This window comes from Podarcis cretensis (assembly GCF_951804945.1).
Source record: "Podarcis cretensis genome assembly, chromosome: 6".
NCBI lineage: Eukaryota > Metazoa > Chordata > Lepidosauria > Squamata > Lacertidae > Podarcis > Podarcis cretensis.
In genome coordinates, this window is record NC_137175.1 from 96,427,960 (window position 1) to 96,446,478 (window position 18,519).

At 43.0% G+C, this 18,519-nt stretch overlaps 1 protein-coding gene across 3 annotated transcripts in view; it reads right to left on the minus strand.

Moving 5' to 3' along the window:
- RASAL2 (RAS protein activator like 2) overlaps window positions 1-18,221 on the minus strand; it is a 239,765-nt gene extending 221,544 nt beyond the window's left edge. For 2 of the 3 annotated variants that reach the window (XM_079981082.1, XM_079981081.1), the window contains exon 1: window positions 18,056-18,221. In XM_079981082.1, the coding sequence (XP_079837208.1) occupies window positions 18,056-18,206 (151 nt within the window). In that variant the 5' untranslated portion in view covers window positions 18,207-18,221. Of the gene's footprint in view, window positions 1-563; window positions 626-18,055 lie in introns of those variants that run through there. The other variant, XM_079981077.1, reaches the window with a different exon arrangement.
- Window positions 18,222-18,519: the final 298 nt, after the last annotated feature.

Genomic DNA, 18,519 nt, shown 5'->3' on the forward strand with positions numbered 1-18,519 from the left:
GCTTACACCATGAAATGTAAATGTGAAGTTTAGACACCTTATTACCCATGTTATCTATCTTTTAATCTGAAAAGCGTTACCTCTGGAATGGGCCACAGGTTCCCACATCTGGTTCAGAATTAAACTTATGAAATCAAGGCACCCCAGGAAACTCGGTTATATTAACAGTATACAAATGAAATAAATAATATTTCAAAGATAAAAGCAATGATGAGGAGAAAAATTAAATACATATTTTAAAAGGTGGCATCTAATGAGAGCTAGGAATTTAAGTCCGCATTCTTCAGTCAAGGACACCCTGTTCACACCGAGTGGCTTACCCCAAGCAACGGATCTGCCACTTGGACTCAAGAGTGAACATATCCACTCAGAGGCACCTGACAACTCATTTTGAGAGCAGCAGAGAAGTGTTCTTCTGACTGCTCCACAGCAACAGTGAACATTAGCTTCCCTCCGTACCCTTGGCAACAAACCTTAAGCAAGTGTTTTCCACTGCTATTATAAGACATGGTTCAGTCTTCCTTTGGGGGGCAGGGATCAGCGGACTTCTAAAAGCCACTTACCATACCAGGTTAACGTGTGATCACTTGCACAAAGCAGCCTCGCACCAGACAACAAATGTCTACATCACTAGCATACCCAAGAAATCATGAAATCAAAATAAATGGATGAAAGCATGCAGTTCTTAAGCATTCGGAACAAATGCTGAGTGTTCACACCCAGGACAGAGGGGACTCTCCACAAACTCACAAGATTATGACTCAGTTTTCAGCAGAGTCACTACAGAAAACTTAGTGGGAGAATAAAGGAAGGGCCTTTTAATGACCTTTCTTCCAGGCAGGCTATTGGCAGCAGCAAAAGCCATGACAGATCAAAGAGATTGGCAAACTTTCTCAGTTCATGACAACTACATATAAAGTCCCTCATTTCCCAATCTCCTTGCTGTTACCTTCAGATCAATGCCAGTTATTCTGAATAAAGATTACCCATATACTAAAATTTCAATACCCAGAATTAAAACCCTAAAATCTGGTTGTTGTTTTTTTTAAGAAAAAAAATCACATCAACAACAAAAGGGGTAATGAGATGCAACACAGGACAGGGTTTCTATGCCTTTTAGAGTTGTATAGAAGATTTCAGCAGGTTCTAGATTGTTTTCCACACCATATATAATGTAAATCTTAACAAAGGGGGAATGTGATTACCGTAGTTTCTTGGGCTCATCAAAGAAAAGTTCCCAATACTTTGCTTGTAGATAAGAAGGACTGTGACCTTGGGGAAATGGTTATGGGCACCGGTTTAGGGGACAGGCTCTTGAGCTAGAAGAACCTTTGGCCTGATCAAGCAGGGTTTGGTATTTGTGCATGTGTGTTTAAAGGAGGCTCTGTGTATTTACCATACATTTAAAGCACATTTCCCCCCTTCCTCAAAGAAGCCTGAGAACTGTACCTTTTCCCTCACAGATCTATAGTTCCTAGCACCCATAACAAACAACAATTCCCAGGATTCTTTAAATGTTTGGTGTGCATCACTGTTGTATCTCAAGTTGAGGATCTCTTGGGCAGAGTAGAGAACCTAGTGTTATTGCAAAGTTGTATTGTGCAAATCGGTGTCTGGCAGTCTGACATTTCAACTAACTGACACAAATTTAATAAACATGGTTAATTTATAGATCCACATTTGCTTTCTTTCAGGAGACCCTTTAGGGACACTTAGAAATGAATTCTATGATTCTATAAATGAGAGAGTAATGGGAGAAGGATGTCTTTACATTCTGCTTGCATTAAGTTTCCAAAAGTATCTGGCTTACTACTACTGGAAACAGGATACCAGACTAGATAAACTCTTGCCTCTGCTACTATGTTCTTCCATAGAAGATTCCAAAGTTGTTTGTATAAAGAAAGTAAACCTGAATGAAGTCTGAGCAACAGCATGACTGTTGTACTTAACCAGCCATCCAGAGCACTGTGAGAACACTTCATTTCTACAGGTAGGTTCCATCACCACTAGCTTCCTCCTTACAAACTACAAAGGAGAGAATACAGTGGTGCCTCGCAAGACGAAATTAATCCGTTCCGTGAGGCTCTTCGTATAGCGTTTTTTTCGTCTTGCGAAGCAAGCCAATTGACAGCTTAGCGGATTAGCGCTATTAGCGGTTTAGCGGCTTTTAGCGGATCAGCTGATAAGCGGCTTATCAGCGGATCAGCTGATAAGCGGCTTAGGGCTTAGGAAAAGGGGGGGGAAAAGGGAAAAACCCCGCAGGAACTCGCAAGACATTTTCGTCTTGCGAAGCAAGCCCATAGGGAAATTCGTTTTGCGAAGCGCCTCCAAAACGGAAAACCCTTTCGTCTAGCGGGTTTTCCATCTTGCGAGGCGTTCGTCTTGCGGGGCACCACTGTAATCTATATGGAGAATAAATACTTTATTGTATCACATTGGCATTTACAGTGCGATTCTGTATAGCACTCCTCAGGAGTCCAAATGAACGGAATGTGGCTTAATCCAAGGTAATTCTGTACAGGACTGCAGCCTCAGTCTTTATTCCTGATTTGTTCTAGTTTTTCCAAAACCTGGGAGCCATTGAAGATTTCAATTATTCAGTTCTATTATTCAGTTCTATTTTCCTACATTTCCTGGGACTCTTTCTGAAAGAGGACCTACAATGGCATACAAAAGTTACATTTTAAAAACAATAAAAAGCAGCAATAAAAAAACTTAAAAAGCAAAAACAAAAAACAGAGCCATCATACACGATAGACAAATATTAAAGAAAAAGCCCATTTGAACACGATGGCCCTCAGCAACATGCAAAAAAGTGGCCTATATAGGAGCTCCTAAAACTGTTTTAAGCCTGGGTGCAGCAACCAAGTCAGCCTCAAACTTCTGAGTTGTCTTGTTAACATTTGCAGGCTGAACAAGCAGGAACATACCCACAGATCCAGGACAAACTATGACTTTAAAACACTTACAGACTCCACTATCAACCTGAAGACTGAATCAGAACAGATGTGAGCAATTTCATCTGCCCAGTGTTTTGCAAACTGGTGACAGCATGCATACAAAGAGCACCTCCTCACCCCCATAAGAGTCAGGACACCACAAGCCCCTCGCCATCTGGAATAATTAAAGGGTGATGATACACACTGCAAATGCAATGGTAGCAGCCAAGTAAGATATTTCCCCCACCATTACTACCACAGAGCAGGCCCCCAGATGTCAGTGTTCCATCAGACTCGTAATGAAGCTTTCTATTTGCCATGGGCTCCATGATCACTGCAGATGGTGACAGCAGTCACGAAAATAAAAGAAGCCTGATTCTTGGGAGAAAAGCGATGATAAACCTAGACAGCATCTCAAAAGGTAGAGACACTGCCTTGCCGACAAAGGTCCGTATAGTTAAAGCTATGGATTTCCCAGTAGTGATGTATGGAAGTGAGAGCTGGACCATAAGGAAGGCTGATAGCCAAAGAATTGATGCTTTTGAATTCTGGTGCTGGAGGAGACTCTTGAGAGTCCCATGGACTGCAAGAAAATCAAACCTATCCATTCTGAAGGAAATCAGCCCTGAGTGCTCACTGGAAGGACAGATCCTGAAGCTGAGGCTCCAATACTTTGGCCACCTCATGAGAAGAGAAGACTCCCTGGAAAAGACCCTGATGTTGGGAAAGATTAAGGGCACAAGGAGAAGGGGACGACAGAGGACGAGATGGTTGGACAGTGTTCTCGAAGCTACCAACATGAGTTTGACCAAACTGTGGGAGGCAGTAGAAGTCATGAGTGCCTGGCATGCTCTGGTCCATGGGGTTACAAAGAGTCGGACACAACTAAACGACTAAACAACAACACCTGTCATTTCTGCTGTATCCAGAGTCAAAGCCTAAAATGCTTCCCCTACAATCCTTCTTTACATTCTTAGCAACCAGGTTCTATGCATCGTTCGCCCCAATTGGGCTGGTATAGACTCAACTTATTGGAGCAGGGGGTAGAGGGGGCTTGGTCGCCTTACATTTTATGACAGCTTCCTAAGCTGCTGTGGACAAAGGCTACAGGGCAGAGCCAATTCAACCAAGAACCCACCACCTTGATCCCCATAATCTGAACACAGATTGTTATTGTGTCACACATATTCCATCAGCCTCTGGGGGGAAAGTGATATCAAGAGTTCACAAACTGTGCTATAATGAATATACTTAGGTGAACTTCCACCAAGCACAAAGCAACAACAGAGCTGTTCTTCCTTCTAATCCAAAGGGAGGCAAATCAAAGGCAAATGTAGACAGCACATTCCCAGACAGTGCTTTCTACCTCCAGAGAGAAACATACAAGAGGAGAAAAAATCCTCATAGATTCGTTATTGCAAATCTGTCTCTACCAGTGCTGAAGCCTGCAAGTACAAAGGCTCTCAAAATGGCAGGTGGGCAGGGAAGAATAATTTCACAGGTCACCAAGGATTTTCCAAAGTCAACCTAAGCTCTATCAGAATACATTAATCCCAGATGGGAGGTATATTGTGTTAAACAAAATCCACAATAGCAGGTACATGGAATTCATTTGAATAATTACAATAAGTCAATATGCCACCCTCCTGTATTAAATACAGTCCCAGACCTGTAGATATATGTTAGTATATATTTGGGAAAATGCTAACATAGTACAATAACTCTAGTAATGGGGCATTTCATAAATATAAGTGTGTTTGAGCAGTATACTGTAATTCAACAAGGGATATATTTATGCTTCAAAGGTTACCTCTTCATTAAGATAAATGTGCACATAAGAGACTATGTTTCTATGGAAATGACAGCTGCAGACTTGGACATAAAGGCTGCACGCATATGAAGCCCTAAAGCACTGCTTACCACTACGTAAATGAGCCACAATGAGCCTTGAGCTTGCACACGACTCCGGCCCGCATCCTCCCCCTGCACAGCCAGGAGAATGGCTTCAGTAGCAGTTACTTCCAGTTTCCTTTAAAGCCAGCTTGCCATTTTGCTCAAACTGGGGATTACTAACTATGGTTAGTTCAATCAAGCCAGTTTCATAACCCATGGTATGAAGTTGCATTATGTGAAAGGGACTATAGATAACAATGAACCACGATGAACCATGAACCAGGCACAAGGTCAAACTGAGTTTAAACAAGAACACACACACACACACACACACACACACACACACCCCTCTTAAGTTCCCTTCCTAAGCACACAGGAGGAAATACAAGGGTGCATAAATCCAAAGCTCACTGTAGCTCATTCACATCATGCTAAACCATGGTTTATGGATGCAACCACATTGCAAACAACCCCAAATTTATACACAGATTGTAGTGACTCTTCAATTACTGCAGTATTTGCAAAATGCATAGACAACAAATCCATAGGTTACCTCTTCTGTTTGTATAGAAAACCATGCAAGCAACTAACTCAGGGATGGGGAACTATAGCTCTCCAGATGTTGTTGGGCCCCAGGTTCCTCATCTGTAATCCAGCCATATTCAGAACACAAAAAAAGCTTGTAGTATTTGTGAGAAGTAGAATTAAGCTGCCCAGGAAAAAAAGACTACTATGTGTAAAACTTTTTAATCCAATGCCCATTTCTCACCATCATCCTGTCCTGATTTGGTGGCAAGTTGCTAGGCAGCATGAGGACATTGCCGCCTTCTGTCTAATATTTCACAAAAGAACCCACCAAGTATTTGCTGATTGCCAAGCAAACATGGTGAGAAGGAAACATATTTGCCATTCCCAGATGCATTTCTTTGAGCAAATCCTTCTACAAGAAGCTTAATATTTACTGGTTGTCTAATGTGCATCTACTCTGAAGGGTTTCATCTTCTTCAAATGATGAAAGAAACCCAAGAAACATGGTAACTTCACCAGCTTTGCGCAGAACTACAGCTGGTCTGAGAAATCTACCACTCGTTGAACCTTCAGTTCCCTTTTCACCAGTTTTCATTTTTCTTGTTCTGTCCTGACGCATTAAAGGACATTACACAGGATGCCAACAAATGCGGAAAACTGCTGCTAGTCAACCCTTCCAACAAGCTGAATACAATCTGAATGTGGTACCCACTGGCAGCAGATCTCAACTGCTGATGAAGAGATGCCAGGGATGCAGGAAGCACCTCTCTCTCAGAATAATCTCTGCCCAAGGGTGCTTCCGTTTCACTCTCTGATGTTCAACAGAGGGAAATATAATAAATGAATCTCCAATGTACCAAAGATACAAAAATGCATCCAACTTTAAATATAAGCAGAGTACTAACTCATTAATCAATCATTACCAGTGTATTATCTGGAGGGGATGAAAGAAAAATGGATTAGCTTCACAGCATGCTCTGTTGGGGGGAAACTTGACTTCAAAAGCCCATCAGAAGAGCCAAACAAGGTAAGATATAAAACACAGCACCTCTTTCGCTGTTTTCTTCTTTTTAAATATCTGTGCAGGAAGGAAGGGTTCATCTGGTTCTTGAATATGTCAGGTGGAAAGATGATTAACTGCCTTCCCCATTCTGTTTTCCCACCAGAAATCCCACATACAGAAGCTGCTACTTGCCTCCAAAGGGAACATTGCCATAAAATGGCACTACAGGAGCAGGGCAGGGGGGAGTCATAAGATATTTACTGTTAACTGTTACAAAAATGCAGCTTTGGATATAGGCATAATCAAATATTACAGGATTCCAACACCTAACTGTGTGATCTTTCTCAGTTGCTAAATTTATTTAAACTCTACTTCCTCAAATAGGAATAATACTACCTCATTTCACACAGAGGAATGTGCTATTTAAGAAATAATCACATAGTAAAAGAGTTTGATATATATATAGTGCCTTTTATTTCCCCAAAGAAAAAGTCCAGTTACTAATTCTGACCAATACAGAGGTCATTTGGAATGACTCAGATGGCTTCACATGGATAGATCCAAATTGCTCAACTCTTGATAAACCATCCTAGTTGTTTCAGCATGCAGTCAATGAATTATTCCTTTCCAAATGTAGGGCGTTTCCTCCCTTTTGGTCAAAGCATGCACAGTGGTGGTAGCTTGCTGTGTTGAAACATGCAAGTGCCCTGACCCCATAGAAAAGAGAGAGGTGGAAGTTAAAATTAGCAGCAGAAGGGGTGCATGGTGAGGTCTGCTGAACCCTGAGCACGCCTGCTATTTTTCTCTCTCTCCAGCTCTTCTGCAAGTGCTTTTCAACCAGCTGAGCATGCTTTTCACTTCAGGACTTTGTTAAGGAGAAGAGAAGCAGGAGGCAGGGGTTCTTACTCCCACACACCTCATTTGCTGTTAAAATCAGATCCCCATCCCTTCTTTCTACATAACTGGGAAGTTCTGCATTCAAAAGTATAAAACTGCAACCATCCCATCTAATTTGGCCCTTCCGGAGCTGTGGCAACAGTACTCATCACCAAATCTGCCTGATGTACTGAAGAATGAACTAGTCACATATAGCTAAAAGCCAAATAAGGCTTTGAGTGAGTGGTTAGAATTGTACACAGATAGTTTCAATTCTCAAATGTATTGCAGCATGGAGGAACAGGAATCAAAGAAACATTAAGCTATCAAGTCAATCCTGTGGCTCCTCTAAAATATCAGTGACAAAAGGAAAATTTACAACTTGAGGATATTTTAAAAGGAAGTAGATCATGGTCAGATGCTTCACACCACATCATTTGGAAACTTTCTCCAGTGAAAGAAAATCAAAGAAAAGAAATTAAAACCAGGCTTCCAGGATTACTACGCTTTTTATAACTTACAACATGCATAAATTGTGCCATGCACATGTTTATTACCATCACAAAGGAAAAGCTTCTGTAAGAAAAGTTACAGCAGGGTGCATATGGCTCACATGGCCTCACAATAAAAACAGTCAAGAGCTAGTGTATATTGAACAGGAGGAGTCTTAGTTGGGAAGTTCCCCATTCAAATCCCACCTCTGGTTTTAGGCAAGTCACTATTCTCTCAGCCTTTGCTGCCCACAAATATGTGGGATCATGTTGACCGGCCTGTTGCAGGGATTACTGAGATAATGCCTGTGAAATGATCTGAATACTCTAAAAGTACACTATAAATCCATAAAGTCACTTTGGGTCACTTTTGTGAGGAAAGTGACTAACAAATATTAATATATAAATGCAAAACTCACTGTAAGTACTGAATGGCAAGCTATGTGTTCTTTCTCCTCTTGCATATACAGTGGTGCCTCGCAAGACGAAATTAATCCGTTCCGTGAGGCTCTTCGTCTAGCGGTTTTTTCGTCTTGCGAAGCAAGCCCATTGACAGCTTAGCGGATTAGCGCTATTAGCGGTTTAGCGGCTTTTAGCAGATCAGCTGATAAGCGGCTTAGGGCTTAGGAAAAGGGGGGGGGGAACCTCGCAGGAACTCGCAAGACATTTCGTCTTGCGAAGCAAGCCCATAGGGAAATTCGTTTTGCGAAGCGCCTCCAAAACGGAAAACCCTTTCGTCTAGCGGGTTTTCCGTCTTGCGAGGCATTCGTCTTGCAGGGCACCACTGTATCACAACCCTAATATATCAGGCATAGTGGCAAAAGGAAGAGAGAAAAGCAGCACAGGCAAGAAGAAAATCTCCAATTTGTGGGTGGGACCCCTACTGGGACACGTGGCGATGGCTGGGGCTTCTTTTCCTCTTCTTTTTAAAGCACAGTTTGGTTGTCAACCGCAAGTAGTGATGGCTCTGCTATCAACAACCAGCCATGTTCACCCTACATGGCATTATTATTATTATTATTATTATTATTGCTCCAGTGATGCGTCTCTAGAATGATGCTACAGCATTATGTGGCATTATTCCAAAAAAGATATTGCGGTGGAACATAATGATGGGCCAGACCACCGATAACAGGGCCATCAGCCACAACACCACTTTTAAAAAAGAACGGGGGGGGGGGGGGCAGCCACTGCCACGAATCATAGTAAGCCCATGACTCTGAAAATTGATCCTGCCCTTCCACAAATAAATCCCACCCACCCCCGGAAAAAATGGGGCCTATGAAAGCCTGGTAACATATTCAGCTCAGCACTATTCCTTACCAATATGGGTTGGGCTCTTAACCTGAGGTACCACTTTAGCTAATGGGGTCTCCCGCTGCCGCCGGCGCACAATTTCTGTTCTCATCCTGAGTAAAGTTCTTAACCCGAAGTACTACTTCCGGGTTAGAGGAGTCTGTAACCCGAGGTGCTTGTAACCCGAGGTACCACTGTATAGTGATAATCTCAACAGCCTTGTGATCTACTAACACTGGTTCACAAAAGACAACAACGAAAGCTGAGTTAATTCATGCTGAATTTAGAATTATACCATTTGAATGGCAACCATGACATGAAATTGTATGACTAGGTTATGGTCCCATTTATTTTTTCTTCCAGTGGTTTAAACATAGCAAATAACATTTAAAAAGAGGTAAAAAGTTTGTTTCACTGAAACATTAAGAAGGCGATCATACTAAATGCAGACCAACATACTGGTGGCCTTTCAGTATGCTAAGCAGAGAGACAAGAAAAAAATTCTGCTTTAAAGATGAACTCTAACACTTGTATGTCTTATAAGGATTAAGCTTAAAGTTGCTTGAATGTTCTCTGTGGTTCATCCTCTTAAAGACACAAGACTAATTACTTCTATACTTAGAGGCATAAACGAAGAACCGTAATAAAAGGGAACCAAGCAGATCCAGCCATGAAGGATAACATATCATGCCAGAGTTTTCAGTACACAAGGAAAATTAGGTAGCAAACTGAAGAGTTTTCCTAGATTTCAGACAAAAAACCCTGGCAAAACCCTATTCTTGAAGCATCATAGCCCAATAAACCAATCTAGCTAGGAAGAATTGTCCAGTAAATGAGCATGGCTAGAAGAACATCCATTAACCACATATTTATATTCTACAGCCCTATTTGTGAGCTTTGATAAACACTACTTCAGCCTAGATATGGACCCATAAACTATATAGTTAACTTTTTTCTAAAACATTTACTTGAAAATTAATCTCCCCTCTTCTGCTTCAAAGGATGTGATTCTGAACATAACTTGTGACACATATAAGCAACTGCTCCTCGCCAGCCATGTATGTTTATTTTGATTTGTGTTAACCCAGTGCTTACTGTCTGGCTACAAGACAGTCAAGATGCATGTGTGAAATATATAAAAAACATTATTTTTAGTCTGGTGCTTCAATCATGACTCATTAGGGCATAAAACTGTTAGGATATAGTCCCGTTCCACCTTAAAACGAACAGGCTGTTGTGTGTCACATGCCTGTTTACTTCCAGCTCTCACTGGGAACTTCCGTTTTGTATATAGCTTTTTTGCTGCTGCTGTTTTGCTGGACACGAAGGCAAGCAGACATGTTTTCCTTTGCTCCTGAGCTATGCTGAATAAAATGCTGTACATTTTGCTTGCACATCTCTCTGTCCGCCTCTTCTGCTGTGAGGTGTTTTACACACTCTGCTGACAGAGCGTGCACGGGTCTCTAAACGTATCTGAGGCTCGTGTCGCTGACTGACTGATGCTGTTCCACGGGAGACCGGTGATCGTCCGGAGCTAGCTGGGGGCCTGCCTGATGCCCCCGACTCCCCGGCAGTATCCCAACAACAGGGTTATGGGCCCAGCACGCTTCCACTCCACTTAATTTTAGAAATCAGAAATTGTCAAAATTGGAAGCAAATTGGATTTTTTTTTTTTTTAGGTTGCATGGATAGTTTTGAGCTAATGGGCTCACTCAGCCAATCCTTAAATTGGCAAGGGAGGTTCTTTCTCACATATGCCCATCTGAGCCAACTGTACTACTTTACCAAGGTATTGTCTATGACTGAAGAGGCAGTGTTACTTCTAGATCATCTCTTTATAATTATGGAAGTCTAAGAATATTTAAGGGACGCGGGTGGCGCTGTGGGTAAAACCTCAGTGCCTAGGACTTGCCGATTGTATGGTCGGCGGTTCGAATCCCCGCGGCGGGGTGAGCTCCCGTCCTTCGGTCCTAGCTCCTGCCCACCTAGCAGTTCGAAAGCACCCCTAAGTGCAAGTAGATAAATAGGTACTGCTTTATAGCGGGAAGGTAAACGGCGTTTCCGTGTGCTGCGCTGGTGCTGGCTCGCCAGAGCAGCTTCGTCACGCTGGCCACGTGACCCGGAAGTGTCTCCGGACAGCGCTGGCCCCCGGCCTCTTAAGTGAGATGGGCGCACAACCCTAGAGTCGGACACGACTGGCCCGTACGGGCAGGGGTACCTTTACCTTACCTTACTAAGAATATTTGTCTTTATGTTCAGTTACTATATCATTGATTTATTGTCTGCTATATAAAACATTCTTTGATAATATAATTGAATTTTTTAAAATATTTTTGCATATTCTCCTTCCCTTAAATGCCAATAGAACTCCCAAGAAGTTGCATTATATGTTGGTTTTGTAATACAAACATAAAAACAATACTGAATCCAAAAAATACAGAGTAAAATTTGCCAAAATATCTCCACAAACTTTACATCAATTGGTGGGAGCATGAATAGTGAACTTTTCAGGTCTGCGTGTGATTCAAACGTTTTGGAGAGTAGGGTTCAGGAATTACTTCCCTGTTATGGGTATTCTCCTTGCATTGTTGCAATCTGGATAAGGCTTATGTGCATGAATGCTTCTGAAAGAGACTTGGGTTGTGTGGAAAATCCAGGAGCTGCTTCTTAACGATCACAAATATAAACTTTTTTGTAAATCCTTTCTGCGCTTGGTTTGTAGCTACATAATTTGTGTTAAAATGTAATTTCTATTAGATAGTGATAGCTATGTTTTAGCATTAAGCATCTAGTTGCAGACTAGAAATACATCCATTCAATTGATGTGAAGCTTGTGAAGATATTCTGGCAAATTTTATTCTGTGTTTTTTTCAAACAGTTATCTAGAATTTCCTCTTTCCTGTGACATCTCAACAGATTTTTCCAAACCTTGGAAAAAAGCAGTAGATTTTTAAGTATTCAAAATCATACTCATCAGCCAGTCATTTGTGTATTCAATCACTGGCAGCAATCATGCAAAGTTCAGAAAAAATAAAAGAGCGACTGGTGAAATGGGAAAATATGTTTAGTTGATTTAGGGCTCCCACTGAAGAGAGAGCAGGCAAAGACCTTGGAGTCACATTGATAGCACATCCCATAGTCAAGCCCTTCCTTTGCACACACACCACGGTCACACGGCCAGCCTATCACCGCAGCTGGTTATTATGATGCATTATTTGCAAATCCGTTTCCCAGTGCCTACAAATACAAGCTGTATAGCCTCTATAACTGGAGGAGTCCCTGAATGAGCTCCCTGGACAGATGCAAGCCAAAAAGCACACAGTACCTAGCACATATACAAGATTAATCAGCTCTGAGAAGTGGCCAACAATTTCATCTCAAATTAAGTAACTGCTTCTTCTAACCAAGCTATTTTTGAACAAAGTACCTTTCAATTGCAACAATTGGAAAATCCACTCTCTGTATCTGTAAGGACACATGGGGAAAACTGAACCATGGGTGGCTATTATATTAATAGCTCCCCTGACTTCAATGTTAGAAGAGTGATGCTTAGCATTTCTTACACAAGACAGGCTTCCCCTCCAGAGTCATTCATGGCACAGAGTGGTGTTAGCCATTCCCAATATTTACTGGGAAATACAGATCGCAAAGGTCAGACTTAGAGCCCATGTCCCTTTGCTCAGTGGGCATACTTACTAACTACAAAAAGCTCCACAGTTCTATAAATATCTACATACTAAAAACTACATTTAGTTGTACACCAGCATGGAATTGTTTTGATTTGATTACTAATGCACAGAAACATATCCAGGTCACTCTATGCAAGGCAAGAACAGGATTAAAATGATCTGAATATATATATTTACTTCAACCTAATTTAAATAAAACAGGATACTGTGGAAAGGAAAGGAAGCATATACTTTATTTTCCCCTAAACAACTGAACTTGCCATTTCTGTAGTTCATTTTGATATTAACCAGAAGTAATTACTTGTTGCCTTTGGGTTACAGAATCACTTCTTAGCCCAATCATGCTTGAAAAATCATTGTATTTTTTCATAGTTTTAAAAGTTGAAATGTTTTTGTATCTATGCAGCTTACATCAGCAACCTTTATCTTCTGGTTAGCTAATTGCAGTCCATCGCTGAACAAAAAACCTATGACTTCATCAACATTTTACATGTAGCTAACTGGAATATTCATCACTCCCTATGTGGATTCTCAGTGTTGCACCTTAAAACAGACATATTTGTAAATGCCTCCATTTTATTTACTATATATGTACATATTAGCCTAGGCGTGTGTGCACATACAAACTCATCAAACAAACAGATTCTCATTTCTGTTTAACATACTGTATTAGGAAGCAGGAAGGAATCAGACTTTACAGTAAGCCCCCCCCCCCCAGCAAAGAAACAACAATTAAAGCTTCCTCAAGAAAAACTAGGGGCAGGGGTACCTTTACCTTTTAAGAAAAACTAGGACATTGCCTGACAACCCACATTCTTGCTCATAACAAAGGAACATATAGCCAAAGCACAAAGGAAAATAGAGGAAACTGAGCCTATGTAAACCTACAGCATGCTACTAAGGCCCTAGGGAGAGAGAATCCCAGTGATAATTAACAGAAGGAACAGGAAACCCTCTACACTAGACGCTCGGGTTGCGAACGTGATCCGTGCGGGATGCACGTTCGCAACCTGCAGAGTCTGCAACCCTTAGCGGCGTGTCTGCGCATGTTGCGATTCGGCGCATCTGTGCATGCGCAAAGCGAGATTTAGTGCTTCTGCGCATGTGCAACCGCCGAAACCCGGAAGTAACCCGTTCTGGTACTTCCAGGTTTCGGCGGTCCGCAACCCGAAAAAATGCAACTTGAAGTGTCTGTAGCCCTAAGTATGACTGTAATCTGAGCACGGGTGAGGAGGTATGAGAAGATACATTCTGCGTTCAGACCCACATGGTAATAGAAAAAATAATAAGGAAGAACTTGTGCCCTTTCTGGCAAATATGCAAACCTTAGTGTGAAGGGTTTCACTTGAGAACATTTATTCTACACAAGAGACGCTCCAGGCTGTTTCTTCTTATGCCATGCTCCCATAGGAACTGCACTGGACTTTTGGTGTAGGGGGCTGTCTTCAAAGGATACACACATCGCCAGAGGAAACACCAAACATAACAATGAACCTGAAACGGAGACAATGAACTTCTGGGCAAGTAAACACCCTGCTGGTGCACGGACTCCTCAGGGCTCATCTCCATATTCTTCTTTCAGAGAAGTAGTCAGTGGAACCAACCAACCTCTTGCAAGACAATGAAGGCAAAGGTAGTAATTGCATGTCTTGAGTAGAAGACAGCTTTTGTCCCACATACTCTGCACTTTTAATAACAGTACCCCTACTTTGTAGGGGATGCAGGTGGCACTGTGGTCTAAACCACCGAGTCTACGGCTTGCATTGCAGTGGATGACCTAGGTAACCCTCAGGGTCTCTTCTAATTCTACAGTTCTACGATTCTATGGGGACGTGGGTGGTGCTTTGGGTTAAACCACAGAACCTAGGACCTGGCAATCAGAAGGTCAGCGGTTCGAATCCCCGCGACGGGGTGAGCTCCCGTTGCTCGGTCGCTGCTCCTGCCAACCTAGCAGTTCGAAAGCACATCAAAGTGCAAGTAGATAAATAGGTACCGCTCCGGCGGGAAGGTAAACGGTATTTCAGTGCACTGCTCTGGTTTCTCCAGAAGTGGCTTAGTCATGCTGGCCACATGATCCAGAAAAAACTGTCTGCGGACAAACGTCGGCTCCCTTGGCCTGTAAAGCGAGATAAGCGCCGCAACCCCAGAGTTGTTTGTGACTGGACTTGACTGTCAGGGGTCTTTTACCTTTTTACCTCTACTTTGCTACTAACATGAGTTTGACCAAACTGCAGGAGGCAGTGGAAGACAGGAGTGCCTGGCATGCTCTGGTCCATGGGGTCCATGGGATCACAAAGAGTCGGACATGACTAAACAACATCATCTCTACTTTTCTCCATGTATGTAAATGGGAGCCAATCTTTTAAAAAAGAGGAAGGTGCTATGATGCCCAACACTGTGAAGCTGAAACCTCAACCCTGACACAAGTGACCTCAACATCAGGTCTTCCCCTAAGTTAATGCCAATCACTTACTGCAGCACCTTAACTTTCCTCTACAGAAGTCAACAATGGCCATGCACTTTTATGTAATAAAGTAAACTTTGTCTGCTATAGTGATGGGCATTTTACAGATTTATTAGGAGGCAGTTTGTCTAGCAGCCTATATCATTCAAGCACACTGTCTAGCAACATTTATCATATTAGCACACAGTCTCTCATAGTAACAGAAGCCAGTCCAATAAAAATTATCAGCTTACCCATTTCATCTTCCTCATTGTCTACGGCCAACTTGGCAACAACTGTCCACAAAATTTGCCTAGAAGCCCAGCAACATTTAAGCGCTCAGCAAAAGATCTTTATTAGCAAACTATTTAATTGACAAGGAAATCAATAGTTCACTCAGAAGCAAAATACTACCCAGTAAATTAATACTTTAGAACAAAGTATGAGGGTACAGAATAACAAAAAAAACCCACCCCAACCCCTGATTGCTGTCTTGTTTTAAGACTGAGTCACAATATATTTCTATAATAGAGCGAACAGTATGGCTAAAAAAAGCTGAGTCTGGGAATAGGCAAGGCGTACTGATACAGATTTATTTTGGGAGGTTACATACCAAGGAGGATTTGAAAAAGAAATAGGAAATAACACTGTGTCTTGTACATCAGCCAGATCACTAAAGAATTTAACATCCTTTTTCCAGGCTCTCATCAACCTTTTCTATAAATAAGGATGCCAGTTGAATGCAAGTCAGTAAGTACAAAACCACAAGATGAACAATGTCAGTATCTTCTAGCAACTCATTAATAGTCATCCAAAATCCAGCTGGAAAGGGAAGAAAATAAGGCTTTACTCACACTGCTTCTCTTCTTGATTTCTTGCAAGCACAAAAGACTTAAATACCGATTACAAAATGATAGCATTCCACATCTAGATCCTGGGGTGCTTTCAACTGAGCGTCCTGTACTTGACTTATTCAAAGCTAGTACAAAGGGCAGTTTGCTAATAATTATCAGCTTCTTAACATTTTAGAATACATTGAATAATCACAGGGGAGTGTTTCCTGTCATATAATCACAGAATTGTTGAGTTGGAAGGGGTCCTGAGAGCCATCTAGTCCCAACCCCCTGCAATGCAGAAATGTTTTGCCCAAGGTCTGCCTGCACATGTGTTCAAGTTACAGGCTTGGTTGTTTAAAGCCTATGAATTTAAAAACAAATAAGCCACTATGTAGGCTGCAGTCATGTAGTATGCACACTTACCCAGAAGTAAACACAACTGAACTTAATGAGCTTATTTCCGAGTAGATATCCAACTTTAAAACTGATATTAGTTATGTGTTCAACCATAAACAATTCAATTGTGGTTGCAATTTCCCCAAGTTCAGAGTGACATGAACATGAGATATTTTTTGCTCATTTATCAGTATTTCAACATGCTGCTGGGTCTGTTGGAATAAATACCCAGAGATCTGACAATGGGACTGTATGCAACAGCACATTCTGCAACCTAATCTGTTCTCCTGCAAACATGATTTCTGAAATTAACTGGTTGGCTCTTTCTAAATGGGTGGGGAGGAGGCTAGAAAGAAGCAGCCAGGAGGTGGTTATCTCTCTCACACACACTCATAAGAAGTTACTTTGTTTTATATTTTTATTTCCATAAAAAGCAGCTTCCACTAAGGAATTCTCTTAACCCTTTGGTTGGTGATCAGTCCATGTTGAGGCAGTAATATGCAGCCAAGCCAGTACCTGTCCAGAGGAAAATTTTCATGGATGCAAAGAAAGGGGTACATCCGTAATAATCAAAATGCTTATCAAAGACATTATTGGATATTGTCACAAGGAAGGTAGAGAAGCAGGCTTCATACAACAAGGTTAGAAGTACAGAAGTTCCACACAAAATTTTGCCATAAGCAACCATGGGAAGATACTTAATATGAAGGTCACTAATCAGTCCAGAAGTAGGATACAAAATAAAAGAAGCATCACTATTATTAACTAATCAACATTTGTCTTAAGCAGCCTTGGGGCAACCTTGGGGCAGATACAAAAAGGAGCTGTCTGAAAATGGAAAAGAAAAACATTGGAAAGACTGTGCTGGGAAAGAGGGTGGGGACCATGAGGCAAGTGTTTCCAAACCAGTGGGCTGAAACCTGAAGGCGAAATCGCCCTCCATAGTGTTAAGAAAAGTGGCTTTCATAGAATATTTATTCAAGTTTTCAAAAAAAATAATACAATGTAAAATAAAAAGAAAAAATAACAAAAAAAGAAAGAAAAGAAAAGTGGCTTTCAAGTCCAGGAAGAAGACTCACATATTGCCCTAAAGCAAAGGCACATCATGCTGAAGGTGAACGCACAACAACTCTTTTGTGCTTATGAGAGGGAGAAGATACGATTGGGGTAATTGGGGGGGGTAGGGGGGTTATCAATGCAAAAAAGAAAGGTCCAGGGCGTGTGATGGATTTGGTCAGCGGCACCCTGGAGTTGCACCTTGAAACACACCTGAGATAACAGACGGGGGGGGGTGCGGGTGCGTCTCCAGGTAGATCGGCGCTGGAGTACCATACTCTTCCATCTTTGAAACGAAGCGGGGGGGGGCGGGGGCGGCTGTATATACTTACCTGACGGCGCTCCACAATACGGGGCTATGAATGGGGTGCGAGATGTGGATTGGGGGGGGGGTGGAGAGAGAAAATATAGTATCTCCCACCTCAGATCCAGATCCGTGAGTCGGGGGGCGGGGGGGGGAGAGGAAGGGGAAAACCCACCTTTTAGGCGGGAGGAGGTGATGTTGCTGAGGGAGGTATTGGGGGGGTGGGGTGGAGGGGGGGGACGCGTCCAGGGGGAGCCGAAGGGGGCGTGTGAGGGCGTCTCTCTCCCCCCCCCCCCGCTCCTTACCGTAGACGCGGAGCCAGCCCTGCAGCTGGCACACCGACTCCCTCAGGATCCTCTCCAGCGTGCTGGCCGCCCCGGCCAGGTCGGCGGGCCCCGGCAGGGAATTCCTGAGGCGCTCCAGGCAGCCTTCCGACGAGGGCGCGCCGGGCTCCATCCTGCCGCCGAGCGCCCGGGACGCCCCGCTCCTCGGTCACTGCACGCTGCCGCCCCGCGCCGGCTCCATCCCGCGCCCGGCGCCGCCGCCGCCGCCTCCCCGCTGCCCCCAACGCCGCCCGGGCTCCTTCGCCGCCGCTTCTCCCTCAGACCCGGCGGCATCGGCGGGCGGCATTCCCAGGGAGGGAGGCGCGAGCAATGGATCGCCGAGCCGGCCGGCCGGCCGGGCTCCCCGCCTGAGGCAACAGCGTGGACGGGCGCGAAGGCGGGGGGGGGGAGGGAGCTCGGCCAGGCGCACTCAATCGCCCATCGAC